Raw genomic sequence first — 22,265 nt, 5'->3', positions numbered from 1 at the left:
TATATCAGGCGATGGTGCGCCCTCATCTGGAGTACTGCGTTCAATACTGGTCACCGTACCTTAAGAAAGATATGGCGACACTTGAGAGAGTCCAAAGAAGAGCAACGAAAATGATAAAAGGCATGGAAAACCTTCCATATGCCGAGAGGCTGGAGAAACTGGGGCTCTTTTCCCTGGAAAAACGGAGACTTAGAGGGGACATTATAGAAACTTACAAGATCATAAAAGGTATAGAGAGGGTAGAGAGAGACAGATTCTTCAGACTGGCAGGGGAAACAAGGACAAGAGGGCACTCAAGAAAATTGAAGGGAGACAGATTCAGAACAAACGCTAGGAAGTTCTTCTTCACTCAGAGGGTGGTGGATGCCTGGAATGCACTTCCAGAGGAGGTGGTGGAGCAGAGTACGATTTCGGGTTTCAAGAAGGGGTTGGACAGGTTCCTGAAGGAAAAGGGGATTGAGGGATATAGATAGAGGGGGTACTATATAGGTCAAAATGTCTTCAAAAGAGGATCATTTGCAGGTCACTGACCTGGGGGGGCCGCCGCGGGAGCGGACTGCTGGGCACGATGGACCTGTGGTCTGACTCGGCAGAGGCGATGCTTATGTTCTTATGTTCTCTATCAGAGTCCGATGCAAACTGGATGAAAAGTGTGGCCGAAGTCACCACTTTCGTCTCAGATTTTTCAAAAAGTTTGTCAAATCCAAACTATCCATTGATAGATCTTGCTGATCCTTCTCAGATTTCTTCTTGCCAAATGGTAAATAATATACAGTGTTCTCCCCAGGGCCTTTCAGCCGGGCGCTCCGCCCAGCTAATTTAGATGAGCGCCCGGCTGTAATCTCGATCGCAATCCTGCTGCTGCCGCCACCTTCTGCTCAACATTAAAAAAACAAACCCTTCTCACCGGCTTGGAGATTTACCGGGCTGACTCGGCACAGCCTGAATCGCAGGAGCCTGACTTTTTTTTTTTTTTAGTTTTTAACGCCAGCAAGCGACTTGAATCCATGCTCCGGGGCTCTAACATGTGCATGCCGCTTCTCTCCGAAACCGGAAGTCACGTCCTGAGGGAGGAAGAGAAGGGAAGTCGGCATGAACACGCCCCGGAGCATGGGTTCGCTATAGGAGACAGGTCAGCTTACAAGTAACTTGCTCTTGCTTACTTCGGGCTTTCTTCGCTGCCGGATCCTGCCTACTTTCTGTTTCTGAAAGTAGGCAGGACCCGGCAACGAGGAAGGCCCGAAGCAAGCAAGAGCAGCGAGTTGTAAGCTTCCTTCCGTTGCTGACTTATGGAAGATAGGTCAGCGATGGAAGGAAGCTTACAACTTGCCTTAGTCCAGCCCTGCACAACATGTGGCCCAAAACGGATCTCACTGCCGATATGACTCTCACTCCACTCTCCTTTGAAGATCAGCTCAGGAGGCAAGATTTAGCCCGAGAACAGACGAATATTAAAGCGCATTTGAAGGCATCTGAGCAGATTGAGGAGAACATGTCCTGTTTTTCCATGCCTAAAAATATCACCTTGTCTAATGTAATCTCTGATCAGATCCTTAAGAGTGATGCAACTAAGTATGCTGGACAACAGTCTCCTCCAGTAAACAGAGCTTTAAAGCCTGCAACCATACAAAACCAGATGTTCAAAGGGCTCCGAAGTGTAGTATTGCCAAGGGATCTGTCTCACAAGTTTCGAAATAGAGACTTGTGGCATTCTGTGTAGATAGCTGATGCATAATGAATTTACTATTACTCATGTAATAGTGCCAAAGCAGTCTGCTGGACCAGACTACAGTACAGTGATATGGAGAATGTGGAAGAATTATTCAGTGTTCAAGATCAACATGATCTCCTCACAGAAGAAAGACGGAGAGAAAGAGAGAGGCCTAGACCAAAGGGGAAAGACAGGAGGCAGATACTGGAGAGGGGGGAGAGAAGGGAAGGAGATAGAGATGTCAGACCATGGGGTGGAGTGGGAAGGAAGGAAGGAAGGAAAGGAGAAGAGGGAGTTGCCAGAGCATAGGGGTGGAGACAAAAAATGGAGAGGGGCTGAAGCTGAAATAAATCATGTACAAAGGAGAGAAAGGGCACAGGATATAGAGTTTATTGAAGGGACATAGAAAGAGGGAAGATACCATATGGAACAGAGAGAGGGCAGACACTGGATGGAAAAGGCAGAAAGGGTGGACAGTGGATGCAAGGGCCAGAGATAGGGTGGACAGTAGATGGAAGGGGTAGAGAGAGGGTAGAGGCTGGGTGGAAGGGGCAAAAAGAGAGGACAGATGTTGCATGGAAGGGAGTGAGGACAAATGCTGAATAGAAAGAAGAGAGTGAAGAGAAGATGACTAAAGCAGAAACGACAAAAGGTTGAAAATAAATATTTTTGTTGCTTTACGTAGAATCAAGTAGTATTGTAACTGTATTGATTAAAATTTATCAATAGGAAATGGAAATAAGGCAATTTTGGGAGGGAATAAACCCCTTTCCTCAGGTCAGGACAGGATACCATAACAGCTGTATACTGTTCTGTCTTGAAGAAAGATTTGGCCTCTGAAAGCTAATTGAAAAATGGATTAGTCCAATAAAATGGTATTTTCATATTTCTCATTATTTTATTTCTATTTGTTAATTTGTAAAGTAGTGACTGTTATCTAGAAGTTTTTTTTTCAAATTTACATCTACTGTCTATATTTTGCACAGTATTAGGGGACATGTGTCACTGTTTCTGTGGTGTTGCATTGTATGCAGTCTGGTTTCTTGGTTCAGTTTAACTTTTGTCTACATATTTCTATTTTTAGTTTGTGATTATTCCATATTGGGCGAGGGTGTATCTGTGTTCTTTGTGTATGAAAAGGACATGGCTTTCTGTTAGCATCGATTACAGGATCTGTGTAGGATCTGGTTGTTTTACAATGCGTGTGTTGGTGTTCTAGTGCTCACTGCAGTGTTTAAGATGGTGCCTTTTCCTAGATGCACCCTTATTGTGTGACTCATGGATTATTACTAAAAATATCTTTTTTTATATAGAGGAGAGGGTTGTTAAAAAAATGATTAGCACTGGCTGTCATATATACTAGGTACACCACTGGATTTAATGACTCTATTCTAACTTTACTGTTGACGTAGGTGTTGTCCCCCCCAACACAGACACACATTATAAAGAATTAAATTAAAGTTGTATTATCATCAGGTAGCTTTCAAATGACATTATAAGCAAATAAAATATTTTTAATACATTGCTAATTATTACCTGCATCTTTACCTATACTGTTTTGCCCTAGCTCTTACTTTGCACTATAGCAAAATAAAAAAGAAGCAGATAAAGATCAATCACACAGGTGCCCTTCAAGGCTCAGTAACACCTCTCCATAAATTATGTGGAAGAGGTCTGGAAGTGGAAGCATCTATTTCATATCCTCAGTGAGACCTCAGGAAGGAACCTAGTGATCAAAACATTATTAGAGGTGTTGTACAGCCATTTATCCCAGGACAAGCAGGCAGCATATTCCCACACATGGGTGACGTCACCGACGGAGCCCCGCAGCGGACAGCCTCGAAAGCAAACTTGCTTGAAGATCTCGAACTTTCGAGTGCTGCACCGCGCCTGCGCGCGTGCCTTCCCGCCCGAACTAGGGGGCGCATCTCCTGAGAGGATCCTCAGTTCGTTTATTTCCGCGGAGACAAGAAGACACGTTTTCTTTCTCTGCAGCATTGCCTTCTCATCACCGCGGCTGTTTCTTTAATTTTAAGTCGGTCGCTGTGTTCATTTATTCTTCTTATTTTCTTTTTACTTATAAAAAAAAAAAAAAAGTTATTCTTTTTTCCTTTCAGTTCGGCCGTCGAGCTTTGGGCCTAGGCCTAGGCTCCTTCGCTCGACACGGACTTTATTTTTTCCATGTCCCGGCCTCTTACCGGGTTTAAACGCTGTCGACAGTGTAATCGGGTGATTTCGGTCACCGATCCCCACTGCCGTTGTTTACAGTGCCTGGGTTCCTCTCATTCCCCAGAAGATTGTCATCGCTGCTTTACCCTCACTCCACGAGCTTTTCGGCGGCGTTGTGCTCAATTTTTCCAACTTTTTGGTATGGAGCAATCTTCGGAGCCGGCCTCGACCGTGGCGGCTGCACCGGTCTCGAAGGCCTCGACTCCGACGACTTCGACGCCTGTGGTCTCGAAGGCCTCGACCCAGACTCCGGCTGGAGTTTCGGTCTCGAAGGCCTCGACCTCTTCTCCTTCGTTGACTTCGAAGACGACGTCTTCCACGAAGCCTTCTACGGGGGGTAAGTCTCCGAGTTCTCTTTCAGGTGCCGTATCCAAGAAGCCACCAGAGTCCTCGGCGCGACCACTTTCAAAGCGTACCTCCAAGATAAGGGAATACTCACCTTCGAGGTCGCCCTCTTCGGAGCGTACTGCTGCACATACGAGGTCAGAACCTTCTGTCTCGGTGCCGATGCTGGAGGACATGTTAAAATCTATCCTCACCACTCAAATTACTTCTTTAGTGGCTCAACTGGTCCCGTCCTCGACCTTGCCTCGAGTTGACCAGCCTGTGACTCAACCGGAGCTTCCAGTCTCTCGAAGCCGATCCCGGACACCGAAAAACATTTCTTCATCGGAGTCGTCTCCGGGCTCACCTCCTCCGAAGCATCGGTCGAAACATTCGAGACATGGGGCCTCCAAGCTTCGGAGGGAATCTTCGACGTTGGATACCGAGGCTTCTTTGTCTCGTTCTTCGAAGACGAAGCAGGGTTCTCGACATCGAGCCTCCACTCGAAGCCCTTCTCGATCCAGAACCCCATCGAAGCCAGTCCGTCGGGACAGTTCTCCACATACCTCGACTCAGTCTGTGCCTCGTACACCGGGTACTTCTCCATCCAGGGGTCTGAAGAGGAAACATTCTCTTACTCCACTTCACAGTACAGCTTCTTCTCCCACTGTGCGTATGGAATCAGACATTTCCACATACTCTAGAGAGGATTCTCCATCCTACTCAGTACAACACAAATCTCGCAGTGGCTCTCCTGAAGAATCATCTGACCCAAAATCAGTTTCTTTTGCCAAATTTATCTTTGATATGGGCCAGGCCCTCATGCTGGACCTTCATTCAGACTCTAAATATACTCCTGAGTACTTGGCGGACATGGAGCTTCCCCATCCTCCTAAAGAGTCACTCAGATTGCCTATGACTCCTGTTCTCCAGCAGACCTTCACTCGCAATATGGAGACTCCTTATTCTATCACGGCCATCCCATCTAAATTGGAATCTCGTTACAGGACGGTTCCATCTAAAGGTTATGAAAAGTCTCAACTCTCTCATCAATCTCTGGTAGTAGAGTCATCATTGAAGAAAGCACATCCCTCCAAAATTTATGCTTCAGTCCCTCCTGGTAGGGAAGGCCGCACCATGGATAAATTTGGGCGACGTTTATACCAAAATTCTATGATGGCAAACAGAGTTTTGAATTATAATTACATTTTTACGTCCTATTTTAATCACTTTTTAAAGATTTTGTCTTCCTTTTACCCAGACATCTCTACCAATCGTCTTTCAGAATTTAAAAATATCCTTAAGACTCTTTCTCAATTGAGACTTTTCATGCTACAAGCCTCCTATGATGCCTTTGAACTCTCGTCTAGAGTCTCAGCATTTGCAGTAGCCATGCGTAGATTAGCATGGTTGAGGATAGTGGACATGGATCCTAACCTTCAGGATAGATTGGCTAATCTTCCTTGTCAAGGGAATGAATTATTCGATGACTCTATTGAGGCAGCTACAAAGCGTCTTTCAGAACATGAGCGCTCTTTTGCTTCCCTCATCCGTCCAAAACCTAAAACTGTACCAACTAGAGGTTTCAAACAAACTCCACGTCGCTATCCACTGAAAACAACTCCTGCTTTTTCTAGACCTCCTGCTCGTCGTCCTCCTCCTCAACAACGACAACAAAAATCTCAGACTCCTGCTAACACTAAGCCTGCTCAGTCTTTTTGACAATCTCAACTTGAGCATTCAAATTTCTCTATTTCCAAATTCTCCCCTCCCCATAGGGGGTCGCCTGTCCACATTTTATCACCAATGGGAGCTCATAACATCAGATCTCTGGGTCCTTACCATCATACGAGAGGGATACTCTCTTCGACTCCTTCAGGTGCCTCCAGATCGCCATCCAAGAGAGTGTCTTTCAAACCAGTCGCATCTTCCTCTTCTTCTCCAAGAAGCTCGAGCTCTTCTTTCTCTTCGAGCAGTAGAGGAAGTCCCTCTATCTCAAAGGAACTCGGGATTCTACTCCCGTTATTTTCTAGTTCCCAAAAAGACGGGGGATTTGCGACCGATTTTGGATCTCAGAGCTCTCAACAAATTTCTAGTCAAAGAGAAATTTCGAATGCTCACTCTGCCAACTCTGTATTCTTTGATGGATCAAGGGGATTGGATGTGCTCCCTCGATCTCAAAGAGGCCTATACTCATATCCCTATTCATCCAACATTTCGCAAGTACCTCAGATTCCAAGTGGGAAATCTTCATCTTCAATACAGAGTTCTCCCCTTCGGACTGGCTTCTTCCCCCAGGGTTTTCACAAAATGCCTTGTGGTGGTAGCTGCAGCTCTTCGCAACCAGGGTCTCCAAGTATTTCCATACCTAGACGACTGGCTCATCAAAGCTCCCTCTCTTACAGGGGTTATTGTAGCGACCCAACAGACTATTCTTTTTCTACAAAGTCTGGGATTTCACATCAATTTTCCCAAATCTCAGCTGACTCCTTCTCAGTCTCTCCAGTTCATAGGAGCGACTCTGGACACTATCAATCTGAGAGCATACCTTCCGCAACCACGTCAGGATGCACTCATTCAAATTTCTCAACAATTTTTCCAACTTCCCACTGTTCCAGCAAGAAAAATGATGATTCTGCTCGGTCACATGGCCTCTACAGTTCATGTAGTTCCTTTTGCCAGGCTTCATCTTCGCATTCCTCAATGGACACTGGCATCGCAATGGCAACAATCAGTGGATCCACCAACTCGACTGATTTCCATCACTCCTTCTTTAAAGAAGTCTCTCCGTTGGTGGATGCTCTCTTTGAATCTTTCAAAAGGTTTACTGTTTTACCCTCTTCCTCATCAAAAGGTCCTCACAACCGACTCGTCAATGTACGCATGGGGAGCCCATGTGGACGGTCTTTGCACTCAGGGGCTCTGGACCCAAGCAGACCGGAGGTGTTCTATAAATCTGTTGGAACTCAGAGCGATATTCTATGCTCTCAAAGCTTTTCAACATCTACTTCACGACATGGTGATTCTAGTACGTACGGACAATCAAGTAGCCATGTATTATGTAAACAAACAGGGAGGGACAGGATCTCATTCCCTTTGTCAAGAGGCTCTGAAATTGTGGCAGTGGGCGATTCCCCGCAACATCTTCCTCAGAGCAGTTTACATTCAAGGTCAACACAACTATTTGGCGGACAAATTGAGTCGTCTTCTACAACCTCACGAATGGACACTCAATTCTCCTACTCTTCGCCAAATCTTTGCCCGTTGGGGTACTCCGCAGATAGACCTGTTTGCGTCACCTCTCAACTTCAAACTGCCTCAATTTTGCTCCCGCATCTACACTCCTCAACGTCTCGAAGCGGATGCGTTTCTCCTGGACTGGAGGAATCAGTTCCTTTATGCTTTTCCTCCGTTTCCTCTAATTCTCAAGACTCTGGTCAAGTTGAAATCAGACCATGCCACCATGATTCTGATAGCTCCTCGGTGGCCCAGGCAACCTTGGTTCTCCCTTCTACTTCAACTCAGCACCAGGGAGCCTCTACTTCTACCAATTTTTCCTTCTCTTCTCACGCAGAATCAAGGAGCTTTGCTTCATCCCAATCTACAGTCTCTACATTTGACAGCTTGGTACCTTTCTCTTTAACAGACTTTTCTCAATTCTCTCCGTCTGTTCAAGAGATTTTACTTGCTTCCAGAAAACCATCCACTAGACAATGTTATGGTCAAAAGTGGACAAGATTCTCTGCTTGGTGTTCTACACATAATCTACCACCCAGAGCTGCTTCATTGACATCAGTTCTGGACTATTTACTTCATTTATCACAATCTGGACTTCAGACTACATCTATCCGAGTCCACCTTAGTGCTATTGCTGCTTTTCATCAGCCTTTGGATGGAATATCCCTTTCTGCACATCCTATGATTTCTCGTTTTATGAAAGGCCTTCTCAATATCCATCCTCCTCGTAAACCACCTCCTGTGGTTTGGGATCTCAACGTTGTTTTAGCTCAACTTATGAAACCTCCTTTTGAACCACTTGACAAAGCTCATCTTAAGTATCTCACTTGGAAAGCTGTGTTCCTCATCGCTCTCACTTCTGCTCGTCGTGTCAGTGAGTTACAAGCGCTAGTAGCTGATCCACCTTTCACAGTTTTTCACCATGACAAGGTTGTTCTACGTACTCATCCTAAATTCTTGCCTAAAGTCGTTTCAGAATTTCACATCAATCAGTCTATTGTTCTACCTGTATTTTTTCCAAAGCCTCATTCTCACCCAGGAGAGGCGGCTCTTCATACCTTGGACTGTAAACGTGCTTTGGCTTTCTACCTGCAACGCACTCAACTTCACAGAACATCTCCTCAACTTTTCATATCCTTTGATCCAAACAGGTTGGGTCGTCCTATATCGAAGCGTACCATCTCCAACTGGATGGCTGCGTGTATTTCTTTTTGTTATGCTCAGGCTGGTCTTCCTCTTCAAGGTCGAGTGACGGGCCATAAAGTTAGAGCTATGGCGGCATCTGTAGCTTTCCTCCGATCAACTCCTATTGAGGAAATCTGCAAGGCTGCCACTTGGTCCTCGGTTCATACTTTCACCTCTCATTATTGTCTGGATACTTTATCCAGGAGGGATGGCCAATTTGGCCAATCTGTTTTGCAAAATCTTTTTTCGTAAATTGCCAACTCCCTCCATCCCCTTTTACTTAGCTTGGAGGTCACCCATGTGTGGGAATATGCTGCCTGCTTGTCCTGGGATAAAGCACAGTTACTTACCGTAACAGTTGTTATCCGGGGACAGCAGGCAGATATTCCCACAACCCTCCCACCTCCCCTGGTTGGCTTCTTGGCTAGGTATCTGAACTGAGGATCCTCTCAGGAGATGCGCCCCCTAGTTCGGGCGGGAAGGCACGCGCGCAGGCGCGGTGCAGCACTCGAAAGTTCGAGATCTTCAAGCAAGTTTGCTTTCGAGGCTGTCCGCTGCGGGGCTCCGTCGGTGACGTCACCCATGTGTGGGAATATCTGCCTGCTGTCCCCGGATAACAACTGTTACGGTAAGTAACTGTGCTTTCTTGTATGACTGGATGAGCTATATATATATATTTTTTTTAGTTGTTTAAATTCATGCAGAAATAAATGGTTAGATTGAACCTAATGACTTCATTAACGCATTTCCCTTTTTTAAACCTCTATACTATTTGAAAGAGGGTGAATATCTAATTATTCACTTCTAGAATTGGATACTTCTTAAATTTAGCAAAAATATTCTGGCACAAGTGTCAAACCTTAAAAAAGGAAGTCATACCGAGCATTGGAAAATAATAATAATTAACTAATAAAAATAGTATACATTTAATTTTCCCCACTACCAAATTTTTACGCCCCGCCCCACCAGGCTACTTTTTCATGCTACCCGGCTGGAAAAAATTTCTGGGGAGAACACTGATATATTTTAGATATTGGTGGGTAAGAGGACTCTGGAACATTTAAAACTTCAGATAGATATCTCTTGAACATATCAAGAGGTGTAATGGTAATTACTTTAGGAAAATTAATTAATCTGAGGTTTTGTCTCCTGGATACATTTTCCAATAACACTAATTTAAAGTTGAGATTAGCACTATCTCGCATCATAAGATAGCATTGGTTTTGCAGTGTCTCAATTTTAGTTTCTTGTTTTTTGTAATTTACTTCCAATTTTTTCACTCTATCTAATTTAGAACATTCATAAAGTACTCCAGCGCAGTGGGAAGTTAGAGTTTGTATCTGGGTATTTGTAATGAGGAAATAGCTTCCCAAATGGAGTCTAGGTCTATCATTGATGGTTTAATCAGGGCTGGAATCATTGGAATGGGTTCTAAGTCCAATAACTTTACAGTACCTTGCTGGAAATCAAGATGAAATGGGTCCTTCGTTTCCCTTGCCGTCTTCATGGCACAACCGAATCACAGCTGGGCTGGTAAAACAGCCTGCGATGTCTGTGCCGCGGAGCCTTCTCTCTCTCTGTGGTCTGCAGGCTGGGCTAGGCTGCTCTCCTCCTAACCCTGTATCATCACACGCAGTCAGGGAGAGTGGTTGATCTGGAACGCATTCATTTTTCCGGGGAAAGGCTGACTTCCTCGAGGGAGGGCATGGAGTCCTCCGCTTGGCTCCCGCCTCCAGCTGAGGACTTTTCCTCCGGTGCAACAGTTAGCCCACGCTCTACAAAAGCATCCATGGGGCCATATAAATGCTGGGCTGACCCGTGCTCAACAGGATAGACCTGGGTCTTAGTCTTCCTTTTCACCATCAAACAGGTAAAGTTTTCCCCGTGGTGTCCTGTCGAATGCTTCAGGCAGTCATCTTGCTCAGTCTCTGCCCCTCTAACCCATTGAATTTTTAAAGAGGTGTTACGCTGGCATTGAGGTTTACAGCTGCATTAATGGGGTCATCACTACCAGAGCCAGATTGAGAACCTTTCACTTCTTCTGTTTTTGCATTAAGGTCTTGCCTGATTTAAAGTCTTGTTTTGTAGTAGCTTTCAGATAATCAGCTATAGCAAGATGAATTAACCGCAGACTTTTGACTTTTCTATGATTCTTCTTCCTGAAGGAATTACAGCAGGATTTCTGTAGAAATTCAAATTTGGTCAGAATCCAAGTTTCCAGGATTATTTATCACTTGTTCTTGTACAATCCCTTTGGAGGCGGAACTCATAGGATCTTGTGTCCTCTTTAGCCTCGGCTGCAGCACTAATAAAACTTGTTCCCTCCCCTCTAGGCTACCTGGCTGGTCGCTTCCTATCATTCTCAGTTTGTCCTGCAGCCTTGCTGCATGGGTGAAATCAGTCTCTTCTGCTCATGATTTGTTTTCAATTCGTAGTTTTTATTTGATTTGTTTCGCTGGTTTGGCCAAGTGCTGTGAATCAACTCTGTGGGAGTGATCCTTCGGCAGGAGATCGCAAACATTTTAAATTTTGTCTGCTTCTGGAGGGTGCTCTGTAAGCTTAAACTGCAGTAAGCCCTCTAGACAGCCTGTAGATTGGATCTGGTCTCCGGGATCGGGAGTCATCTCTTCTGCAAAGGGGTAGAGCGCAGGCTGCTGCGGTTCCGTGGAGGTACGCTGGGATCGGAACTGGACCGTGTGTCTTCCCTAATTTCCCTTAGGGGTCCTGGTGGTCATGATCTGTGGCAACAGGGAAGATGAGGCGGTCAGAAGACCTGAAAAAAATCCAGTTTAATCAGCTCCTGAGGTACTGATCTCCTTGCTTGTACTGTGTATTGCAGGCTGTCATTGACTTTCATTGCAGCACATGTCTCTGTGGTATCTGAGTCATAGAATTTTTGTGATTTTGGGTTTTTTGAGAGGTTTCCCTGCATGCTCTGATCCCCCCCCCACCTGTAAAATCGCCATTTTTCGCGGTTCCCTGAGTTTTCTTGGGCAGTATTGGCACCCACGATGGCCATCTTGGATTTTCTTTAATGTTTTCAAAAGTATTTTTTTTGGACTTAGAAGCTTTGTTTTTGCTCTAAACTTCACAGATGTCCACCTAAGACAGGTAATGTAATAATCATGGAAGACTTCAATTTCCCGGTGATAGACTAGAACCTGGGAACTTCGAACTGCGGCAAGGAGGCCAAGTTCCTGGAGGCGCTAGGGGACTGCTTCCTGGAACAAATGGTGGGAGAGCCGACGAGAGGAAACGCCACCTTGGACTTGGTCCTAAATGGCATTACGGGACCGACAAAAGAAGTAGAAGTCTCGGTCCCGCTGGGGACGAGAGATCACAACATGATCAACTTTAAACTTGACATCGGGAAAGGGAAACGTACCAAAACATTAACCATGACCTTAAACTTTAAAAAGGGAAGATACGATAGCATGAGAGCCATGGTGAAACAACAAGAAAAAGATGGACAAAATTAGAACGGTAGATCAGGCATGTCCCTACTGAAAAATTCACAGAAGCACAAAATCTCTACATACCGCGGATTTCTAAAGAAAAGAATACTAAAGGCAAAGGCGAACCAGCATGGCTTACTAAAGAGGTGAAGGAAACCATAAGAAAAAAAAGGACTCTTTCAAAAAAATGGAAACGCACAAAAACGACTGAAACTTGGAACAAACACAAAGATGATCAGAAGAAATGTCACAAGGCAGTGAGGGAAGCCAAAAAGGTCTATGAGGAAAAAATAGTGCAAGAGGCCAAAAATTTCAAGCCCTTCTTTAGGTACATAAAAGGGAGAAAACCCGCAAAGGAGGCGGTGGGACCGCTGGACGACCACAGAAGAAAAGGATACATCAAGGAAGACAAACAGATTGCAGACAAACTAAACTCCTTCTTTGCGTCTGTCTTTACGAAGGAGGACACCACAACAATACCAGAAGCAGTAAAAGTGTTCAAAGGAGTAATAGAGGACAGCCTCACCACAGTAGAAGTGGACTTGGACCAGATATACTACCAGATTGACAGACTCAAAAGTGACAAATCCCCTGGATCGGATGGAATTCACCCGAGAGTCTTAAAAGAACTGAAGGTTGAAATCGGAGAACTATTGCAAAAACTTGCCAACCTGTCAATTAGAACTGGACAGATATCGGACAACTGGAAGATAGCAAATGTCATGCCAATTTTCAAAAAAGGATCGAGAGGAGAACAGGGCAACTACAGACCGGTCAGTCTTACGTCTGTTCCTGGAAAGATGGTTGAAGTACTGATTAAAGATAGCATAGTCCGGCACTTGGATACACACGACCAGATGAGAGCCAGTCAACATGGCTTCAGGAAAGGGAAATCATGTTTGACGAATTTACTTCAATTTTTTGAGACCGTGAACAAACAAATTGATAGTGGAAAACTGGTGGACATAATATACCTGGACTTCCAAAAAGACTTCTCAGGAAACTACAAAGCCATGGAATAGAGGGAGATATATTAAGATGGATAGGCAATTGGCTGGAGAACAGGAAGCAGAGAGTGAGCATAAATGTGAAATTCTCAGACTGGGAGAAAGTGACTAGCGGTGTGCCCCAGGGCTCGGTACTTGGGACCATCTTATTTAATATTTTCATCAATGACATAGAAGAAGGAACATCCAGAGACACAAAGCTATGCTGGGCAATCAGATCGCAGAAGGATAGCGAGGAACTCTAGAGTGACTTGTGTCAGTTAGAGAAATGGGCGGAGAAATGGCAGATGAAGTTTAATGTAGAAAAATGCAAAGTAATGCATTTAGGCAGAAAGAACAGGGAACACGAGTATAGAATGTCAGGTGCAACTCTGGGTAAGAGTGAACAAGAAAAGGACCTGGGTGTATTGATAGATAGGACCCTGAAGTCGTCAGCACAATGTGCGGCAGCGGCAAAGAAAGCAAATAGAATGTTAGGCATGATAAAGAAAGGAATCACGAGTAGATCGGAGAAAGTTATAATGCCGCTTTATAGAGCGATGGTGAGACCACACTTGGAATACTGTGTCCAACATTGGTCTCCCAACCTAAAGAAGGATATAAAACTGCTGGAGAGGGTGCAGAGACGAGCAATGAAGCTAGTTAAAGGTATGGAGAACTTGGAATACGAGGAATGACTTAAGAGACTGGGATTGTTCTCCCTTGAGAAGAGGAGACTGCGAGGAGATATGATCGAGACTTTCAAAATACTTTAGGGAATCGACAAAATAGAGCAGGACAAAAAATTATTTACAATGTCTAATGTGACACGGACAAGAGGACATGGACTGAAGCTAAGGGGGGACAAGTCCAGGACAAATATCAGGAAGTTCTGCTTCGCGCAGCGGGTGGTGGATACCTGGAATGCTCTCCCAGAGGAGGTTATTGCGGAATCCACCGTTCAAGGATTTAAAAGCAAACTAGATGCACATCTCCTTATGAGAAGCATAGAGGAATATTGTTGAATAAAATTATGCTAGGTGCACACCTGGCTGGGCCTCTGCGTGTGCGGATCGCCAGACTTGATGGACCGAAGGTCTGATCCGGAGATGGCAGTTCTTAAGAAGCACTTCCTTACGTTTGTACAGAATCTATCCCCTTTCAACTTTAGAGGGTGCCCTCTTGTTCTCCCTACCTTGGAGAGGGTGAACAGTCTGTCTATCTGCTAAATCTATTCCCTTCAGTATTTTGAATGTTTCGATCATGTCCCCTCTCAAGTCTCCTCTTTTCAAGGGAGAAGAGGCCCAGTTTCTCCAATCTCTCACTGCATTTGGTAGTGTCCGTACTGGGTTTCTGTTGATGATATCACCCACATGTGGGAATATATGCCTGCTGTCCTTGGAGAACACCTACTACAGGTAAATATCTTTGCTATTTCTCTACCCCAGCTCAAAATGTCAATATGAGACTCACTACCTGAGACATAGAAACACATGCTCTCTTGCTGTTACAGACACACATGAATTGTCTCATTCTTCAGTCATCCACATACATACATACACACTCTTGCTTCTTAGATAAGCTCATGCATGCACTCTTACAATTTTACAGACTGAATGACTCTCTCACTCTTATTTCTGGTGCTGTGCTGTTGCTTGATGCTCAACTTGCTCTTTAAGTCAATGCCTCTTCCCAACAGCAATGCCGACATCATGTAAAGTTCTTGCTCTTTGCTTTCAGCTCCCTTTCCCAGCTTGCAGCAGATCCATCACACTTTTCCCCATTGCTCTTGCATTCCTACCCCTGCACAACAACCACCCCCCTTCCTGGAAGTTCCAGCACTTGCATGGCACAGGAACTTTCTTTAGCTCATCCTCTTTCCTGTCACTAGAATAACCTACCAATTGGCTGCATCCTACCACAGTACTTGGGTCTGGGTTGGCTGCTGTTGGAGACAGGATACTGGGCTTGATGGAACTTTGGTCTGTCCCAATTTGGCAATTGTGTTCTTATGTTCTTAGTCTGTGAGATGGGAGGATTTGAGAGCTGTGGAGGGGCATTTTCGATAGTGTGTCTAAGTTTGTCTTTGGACATTTCCCACAACACGTCCAAAAGTCAGGGCAGGGAAACATCCATTTTCCAAACTGCTAGAGGTCCAAAATATATATATATATTTTAATGATCTATTTGGATATCTTGGCCCTTAGGACATCTAACTTTTTTTTTTTTTTTTTTGCCATTTTCAAAAACAAACACTGCCATGTTCAAAATGTCCACATTAAGCCAATTTGGATGTGGGAGGGGGCCAGCATCTTAATGGACTGGCCAAGCAGACATCCCAACAGGGCAATGAGGTACCTTAGGGGTCCCTACTGTGAACTTCACATAAAGGGTGCCAGGTACATATTTCACCAGAACCCCCTTTTAGTGCATGGTGAGCTCTCCAAAACTTCCTTTACTCGCCTTCCACCCCCAATACCTCTTATGGCTGCTGGTGTCATGCAATAAGTTTTGGTGGGCTCATACTTTTCACTATACATGTAATGGGTAGAGTGGCTTCTGAACCTGGGTCCTCATCTCTATGGTTCACTAGCTCCCCCCCCTCCAACCGGGATACTTAAGACACCTGTGTGCTGCTATACTAGGCTTTCCCATACCAGGTGTTGCTGTTCTAGAGACAAGTATGTATTGTTTCATTTATATATTTGGGGGGTGGGAGGGGGTCAGTGACCACTGGAGGAGTGAGGAGGGGCCATACTTTCATCCCTCCAGGGGTCATCTGGTCAGTTTGGGTACCTTTTTGGCTCTCTTCACTTTTAAAACGGGTCTAACTCCAAGTGTCTAAATGATGACTTGGACAACTTGAAAAAGATTTGATATCCCTAAAAGATGTCCAAGTGCTAAGCCCACCCAAAAAATGCCTCTTATATGCACCCTTTAACATTTTAGATGTCCTGGAGGGTGAATGCCTTGCAGTGCATCTAAAAAATTAATTTTGAAAATTGGCACTTGGACATTTTGACAATTAAAACGTCCAAGTGCCAGTTTATGCCTTTTTTGGATGTTTTTCTCTTTTGAAAATGAGCCCTTTAGTATGCTAAACTGGAAAGGATCCAGATATATAAACCATTCTTCAGGCTTCAAGACAGTTAATTTACAAATCTATAGAATCCTGAGAAAAAACCCAGCCTCCTAAATCCTGAACATCACTAACATGGCACTCTTGAGTCTCTTAGAATATTCACCACTATAAAGTGTAAGCTTTGAAACACATTTCAATTTACCTGTTTTTTTGTAGGAGATTATATTCTTGAAGCAAAACCAAAAGAGATCTCTGAAGTTCAGCGACTAAACTATGAGCAGGTAATAAACTTGTTTCTTAAAGTTTTTCATTTTCTTTGAAGATCTAATGATTTCCGTTAACAGAAGAATTTGATAAGAGGAGTTCAAAACCTTTAAGCTTTTTAGTTCAATTTCTGCCTAGCCCTTGGCCTAAAGCCCTTGCTGTCTGTTGTTTTTCAATGACTTAAGTTATGATCTCAAGTCACTTTCTTTAATTCCAAGTGAACAGGTTTCTACTTCAGTGAAAAGAAAGTAGTTGACGTGATGGATGATCATATGAACAGGAAGGTTAGAGGTTAAATTGGCATGGATACAGATCTATCCTTCTTTCCTAGAAGTCTGTATCTAGAAGAAGGCTAAGATAATAGAAATAATGTGAGGAAAATTTGTATGTCTTTTCTGATCTATATTTTGTGGTTAGAGGATTGGGATTGTCAGTGGTATCAATTTAGCACTCTTCATGGGCATTCTCTTAAAATTAAAGGAATTATATTTTTTGCAGTCAAGATAGCTGTAGTTGCATATACTGGTCTGATGCTGTCTTCCACTTACACACAATCGCTTCTCTATTCTCTTCCTAGGGTTCAGAGCATGATTCAGAGCTGCCTTGCTGTTGCCAAAGTTGCTTTGAAGTTCAGTATAAGGGTTGCCTATTCTTTCAAGAGGATTAAGTGTCCACCTCTACTTGGAGAGCTGGCTGAATAAGGCTCATTCATAGATCAATGCCATGGCTGCCACGCCAAAGGTTCTTGCTAATGCAGTCCCAGGATAGACATTCTGTACTCGAGATTGCCTGTCTCCATTGATCTAAGACTGACTAAAGCTCATGGATCTCATTGGTAGTCCTAGGTTTAGTTTCCTAAGTAAGAGCATGCAATTTGTGATAGGCCTCTTGGTTGCTAGTCTCCCATGTTTTTATTGGAGGAATACTCATAGCATAGTAGTTAAAAAACTGGACTTGAAATCAAGGAAAACCTAATTTAAGTTCCCACTGTTGCTCTAGGGCCCCTCCATACTCTGTATTTATAGAAACTGAGAAAAATGAAGGCAGATAAACAACCTGTGGCATATGCAGTCTGCTCATCCATGCCATCTATTCTTTCACTCTTTTAGGGCAGTATGCACGAAGCACTGGTAACATGGTAAAAAAAATACCAGATTGGGAGTAATTTTTTTTTTGGTTTTCCAGGCCATGCTCAGCACAAATAGCATGCATGGTATTTCTGCTGAGTAGCCTGGTAAAAGGGGGAGGAACTGTGCCTGCACAGAAGAGCTAAGCGGTAGGCACAGCTGTTGTGTACAGGACCAGTACAGTTCCTGATCACAGGAGCTCCATGGAATTTATTTTTGTGGACATTTTTAAAATTTTGACCCTGATGTGGATGCAGCTGTTAGGTGCAGGACACACACACACACTTCCTAGTAAAAGGTGGGCATTCCCTTCTGTGCATCACTTGGAATACTCATTTTAATACTAATGAGCTCCTCATAACACATTTGTATAAGGTTCTTTTTGGCTGCTGCTACTGAGATTGGTAAAAGCCCTTGAGAATCCTTTTGAGCTTTGGAAGCTTAACTGCCTTGCATGTACTTCCATGGCAAGCTTTTGAGAATCTTCCCCTTAGAGATTCTATGTACTTGTTCTAAGCTTTATCCCAGGACAAGCAGGCAGCTATTCTCACATGTGGGTGACGTCATCCACGGAACCAGGATGCAGACAATCTCGCAAGCAAACTTGCTTGAAAAAACTCAGAAGTTTCGAATGCGCGAGTGCCTTCCTGCCCAGCACAGGGCGCGTCTCCTCAGTTCTCAATTTTCCACGGAGCCGAGAAGTCAGTCTTTGACGCTCTGTGCTGAACTTAGTTCGCTTCGTGCCTTCTCTCACCACGGCTCGTGTTTTATTTTCTTATTACCATGTCGCTATGCTTTTCTTTTGGTCTTTGTGTAAAAAAAAAAAAAAAAAAAAAGTTGAATTTTTTTTGAGTGACTGGCGGGGCCTGTCGCATGCCCTCAACCTGCAGGCTTCGACTTTGCGGCAGCTATCTTTCCTTCTATGTCCCGGCCGGTCACGGGCTTCAAGAAGTGCAGCCAGTGCCAGCGTGCGATCTCCCTCACTGACCCACACCAACGGTGCCTTCAGTGTCTGGGGCATGATTATTGCCCAGAGTTGTGTGTTCGCTGTGCTACCCTTCAACCTCAAGCCCTCAAACGTCGTTGAGTTCAAGTGGAGAAGATTTTCGGTATGGAGACCCCTGCTATACCCTCGACCTCGACTTCTGACTTGGTCAGGCCTGCTATGGGGTGTCCTCCTGCCTCCACGACTTTGACCTCAAGTCTCATCATTCCTTCCTCGTTTGGAACATCCTCGACCTCGAGTAAATCTGCCAGATCTTCTCCTGAGCTTCCCTCAGGTCAGATACCTCAGCTACCTAAACATCATTCCTCCAAGTCAAAGCATTCTTCCTCTTCGTCCTCGGAGCCTTTAGTATCAGCAAGTGGTCCAGTTTCAGATTTGGATCCACAATTGCAGGCTACTATCCAGACCATTTTAGAGCAGGAATTTGTTCAGGTACTGACCAAATATAGTCCTGCCTCGACTCTGCTTCCTGCAGTCCAGCCTGGCCACTCAGCAGTCTCACAAGAGGTTGAGTCCTTGCCTGTGCCTTGAGCTGAATCTACACACTCTATGCAAGGAGTCCAGTCTTTGTGAGTATCTGGTCTGGAATCTTCACACTCTATACAAGGAGCCAAGTCTTTGGGAGTGCTTCAAGATTCCTCGATCCAAACCACAGAGTCTGTGGGACTTCGATCTACAACTTCCAGCCCTATATCCTCACATAAGGTATTGCCCATTTCGAGGCATAGGGCGAAGTCTCCTCGGCCTCGCGCAAGACCTGCGTCCAAGCAGCACTCTCATCACCGGTCGAGGCACAGGTCCTCCTTCAGAGAGAAACCTTCCTTGTCCAGGCCTTCCAGCTCTTTGAGGCCTCCAACTCCTTGATCCAGGACACCAATACCAGAACCTGATGGCTCCGCTTCTTCCAGTGCCTCGCCCCAGTCTGTTTATTCACTGGGATATCAATACTCCAGAGAGGCCTCGCCTTTGTTTTCCACTCGAGGTGCCTCGAGGTCATCAAGTCCCTCTCGAGGCCATCCTCTTGTGGATAAATTGTCCTTTTCCTCCTTCCTCCATCAAATGGCTGAGGACCTGGATCTTAAATTGGACTCTGGTTCTAAGTACTCTAAGGAGTATTTAGAGGAAATGAGTTTGCCTCGGCCTCCTGTGGAGTCTCTCAAACTTTCTCTTAACAGGCTTCTTTCTCAGACTTTCAAATGAAACCTGGAGACTCCTTATGCCATTCTTGCTGTTCCAGGCAAGTTGGAATCGAGGTATAGAACTATACATTGCAAGGGCTTTGAGAACTCCTAACTATCTCATCAGTCCCTTCTTGTGGAATCTACCTTAAAGAGGAGTCATCCTTCCAGGGTCTATGCTATCGTACCTCCTGGCAGAGAGGGCAGGACCATGGACAAGTTTGGCCATCGTCTTTATCAAAATTCAGTGTTGGCCTCCAGGGTTTTAAATTATAATTTTATCTTTATTACTTATTTCAAGTATTTTATTGATATACTCCCTGGTTTTTCTAAAGTCCTTGGTCAACAAGGCTTTTAGAGTTCCAGCAAGTCATTGCTACTTTAGCCCAACTCAGGTTACACCTTCTTCAGTCATTTTATGATGCCTTTGAACTTTCCTCGAAGGTCACTGCTTTCTCAGTAGCGATGTGCCACCTTGCCTGGCTTCGCACCATTGATATGGATCCCAACATTAAGGATCATCTGTCCAATATTCCTTGTGAAGGCAATGACCTCTTTGATGAATCGATAGAGGCCGCCACCAAGAAGTTGTCTGAACATGATAAATCTTTTGCTTCCATTGTCAGACCAAAGCCTAAGCCAGCTCCTTCCAAACCTTCTCAACCTCTTCCATCCTATCAGAGGCATTATCCTCCGAGGGCAGCTCCTTATACTCGAGCACCTCCCAAGAAACAGCAACAACAGCAGAAGCAACAGAAACCTCAGCCTTCTGCACCGAAGGCTTCTCAAACATTTTGACTGTTCATAACCTCCATCGTTCTGCCTCTGTCCTCTCCTCTTTCCATAGGAGGTCGTCTCCATTTTTACCATTGATGGGAGACCATTGCATCAGACCTCTGGGTGCTGTCAATAATCAGGGAAGGATACTCTCTTTGTTTCACTCAGATTCCACCAGAAGTTCCTCCAAGAGAGAATCCTTCCAATCCATCCTAGACTGCCCTTCTTCTTCAGGAAGCTCAAGCTCTGCTTTGTCTCCGTGCCATCGAGGAAGTTCCCTTGGAACAGCAGAGCAGGGGGTTTTAATCCTATTACTTCCTAGTTCTGAAGAAGACGGGTGATCTGCGGCCCATACTGGATCTCAGGGCTCTCAACAAATTTTTGGTCAAAGTAAAATTTGGCATGCTGTCCTTGGCATCCCTTTATCCCCTTCTAAATCAGTACGATTGGTTATGTTCTCTAGATCTCAAGGAGGCTTACACTCACATCCCCATTCATCCGGCCTCCCATCAGTACCTCAGATTTCGGGTGGGGAATCTGCATTTTCAGTACAGAGCGCTACCCTTCGGCCTGGCATCATCTACACGAGTGTTTACCAAATGCCTAGTGGTGGTGGCAGCAGCTCTGAGGAACCATGGTCTTCAGGTGTTCCCCTACCTGGATGACTGGCTCATCAAAGATTCAACATCTCAGGGGGTTATTGTAGCAACCCAATGGACTATGTGGGTCCTACAAAACTTGGGATTCGAAATCAGCTCTCAAAACCTACAGTTAATCGGAGCTGTTCTGGACACTTTCCAACTCAGAACATTTCTTCCTCAGCAGCGTCTGGATGCTCTCCTTCAGCATTGCCGCAAAGTGTCTTCCCTTTCTTCACTCTCAGCGAGACTCATGATGGTACTACTCGGTCACATGGCCTCGACCGTTCACGTGACTCCTTTTGCCAGACTTCACCTCAGAATTCCTCAGTGGACCCTGGCATCTCAGTGGGCACAGGCTTGTGACCCACTCTCTCAACACATTTACAGTCACTCCTTTGTTGAGACAGTCTCTCCACTGGTGGATGCTCTCTTCCAATATCTCCAGAGGTTTACTGTTTCAGACATCCCCTCATCAGAAGATCCTCGTGACAGATTCCTCAACCTACGCTTGGGAGGCTCATCCCGAAGGTCTCCATACTCAAGGCCACTGGTCCAGCACAGATCATCAGTGTCACATCAATCTGTTGGAACTCAGAGTGATCTTCAATGCTCTCAAAGCTTTTCAGCTTAACATCAAGTAGTCCTTATTTGGGCAGACACTCAAGTCGTCATGTACTACGTCAACAAGCAGGGAGAAACAGGATCTCTCCCTCTTTGTCAGGAAGCTCAAAGGGTGTGGGACTGGGCGATCCATCACAACACCTTCCTGAAAGCAGTCTACATTCAAGGAGAGAAAACCTGTCTGGCGGACAAATTGAGTCGTCTTCTGCAACCTCACGAATGAACACTCAATTCCTCACCTTTTTCATCACATTTTTTCTTAGTGGGGAGCTCCTCAAATAGATCTCTGCATCTCCTCACAACTACAAACTGCCTCAGTTCTGCTCCTGGATATACTCTTCTCATCGCCTCGAGGCAGATGCTTTCCTTCTGGAATGGACAAATCTGTCCCTGTATGCGTTCCCTCCATTCCCTCTCATTCTCAAGACTCTTGTCAAGTTCA

General features: G+C 44.9%; 1 protein-coding gene across 3 annotated transcripts in view; it reads left to right on the top strand.

Moving 5' to 3' along the window:
* The window catches only part of MINDY2 (MINDY lysine 48 deubiquitinase 2), a 257,977-nt gene that overhangs the window by 26,150 nt on the left and 209,562 nt on the right, over positions 1–22,265 (top strand). For 2 of the 3 annotated variants that reach the window (XM_033920684.1, XM_033920682.1), the window contains exon 3: positions 16,426–16,490. The exons of the other annotated variant lie outside the window; for it this stretch is intronic. In XM_033920684.1, coding sequence (XP_033776575.1) covers positions 16,426–16,490 — 65 coding nt within the window. The remainder of the gene's footprint in view (positions 1–16,425; positions 16,491–22,265) is intronic. 3 annotated transcript variants of the gene reach the window in all.

The sequence above is a fragment of the Geotrypetes seraphini genome, chromosome 14, assembly GCF_902459505.1.
Source record: "Geotrypetes seraphini chromosome 14, aGeoSer1.1, whole genome shotgun sequence".
Taxonomy (NCBI): Eukaryota; Metazoa; Chordata; class Amphibia; order Gymnophiona; family Dermophiidae; genus Geotrypetes; species Geotrypetes seraphini.
This window is presented reverse-complemented; position numbering and strand designations above follow the sequence as displayed.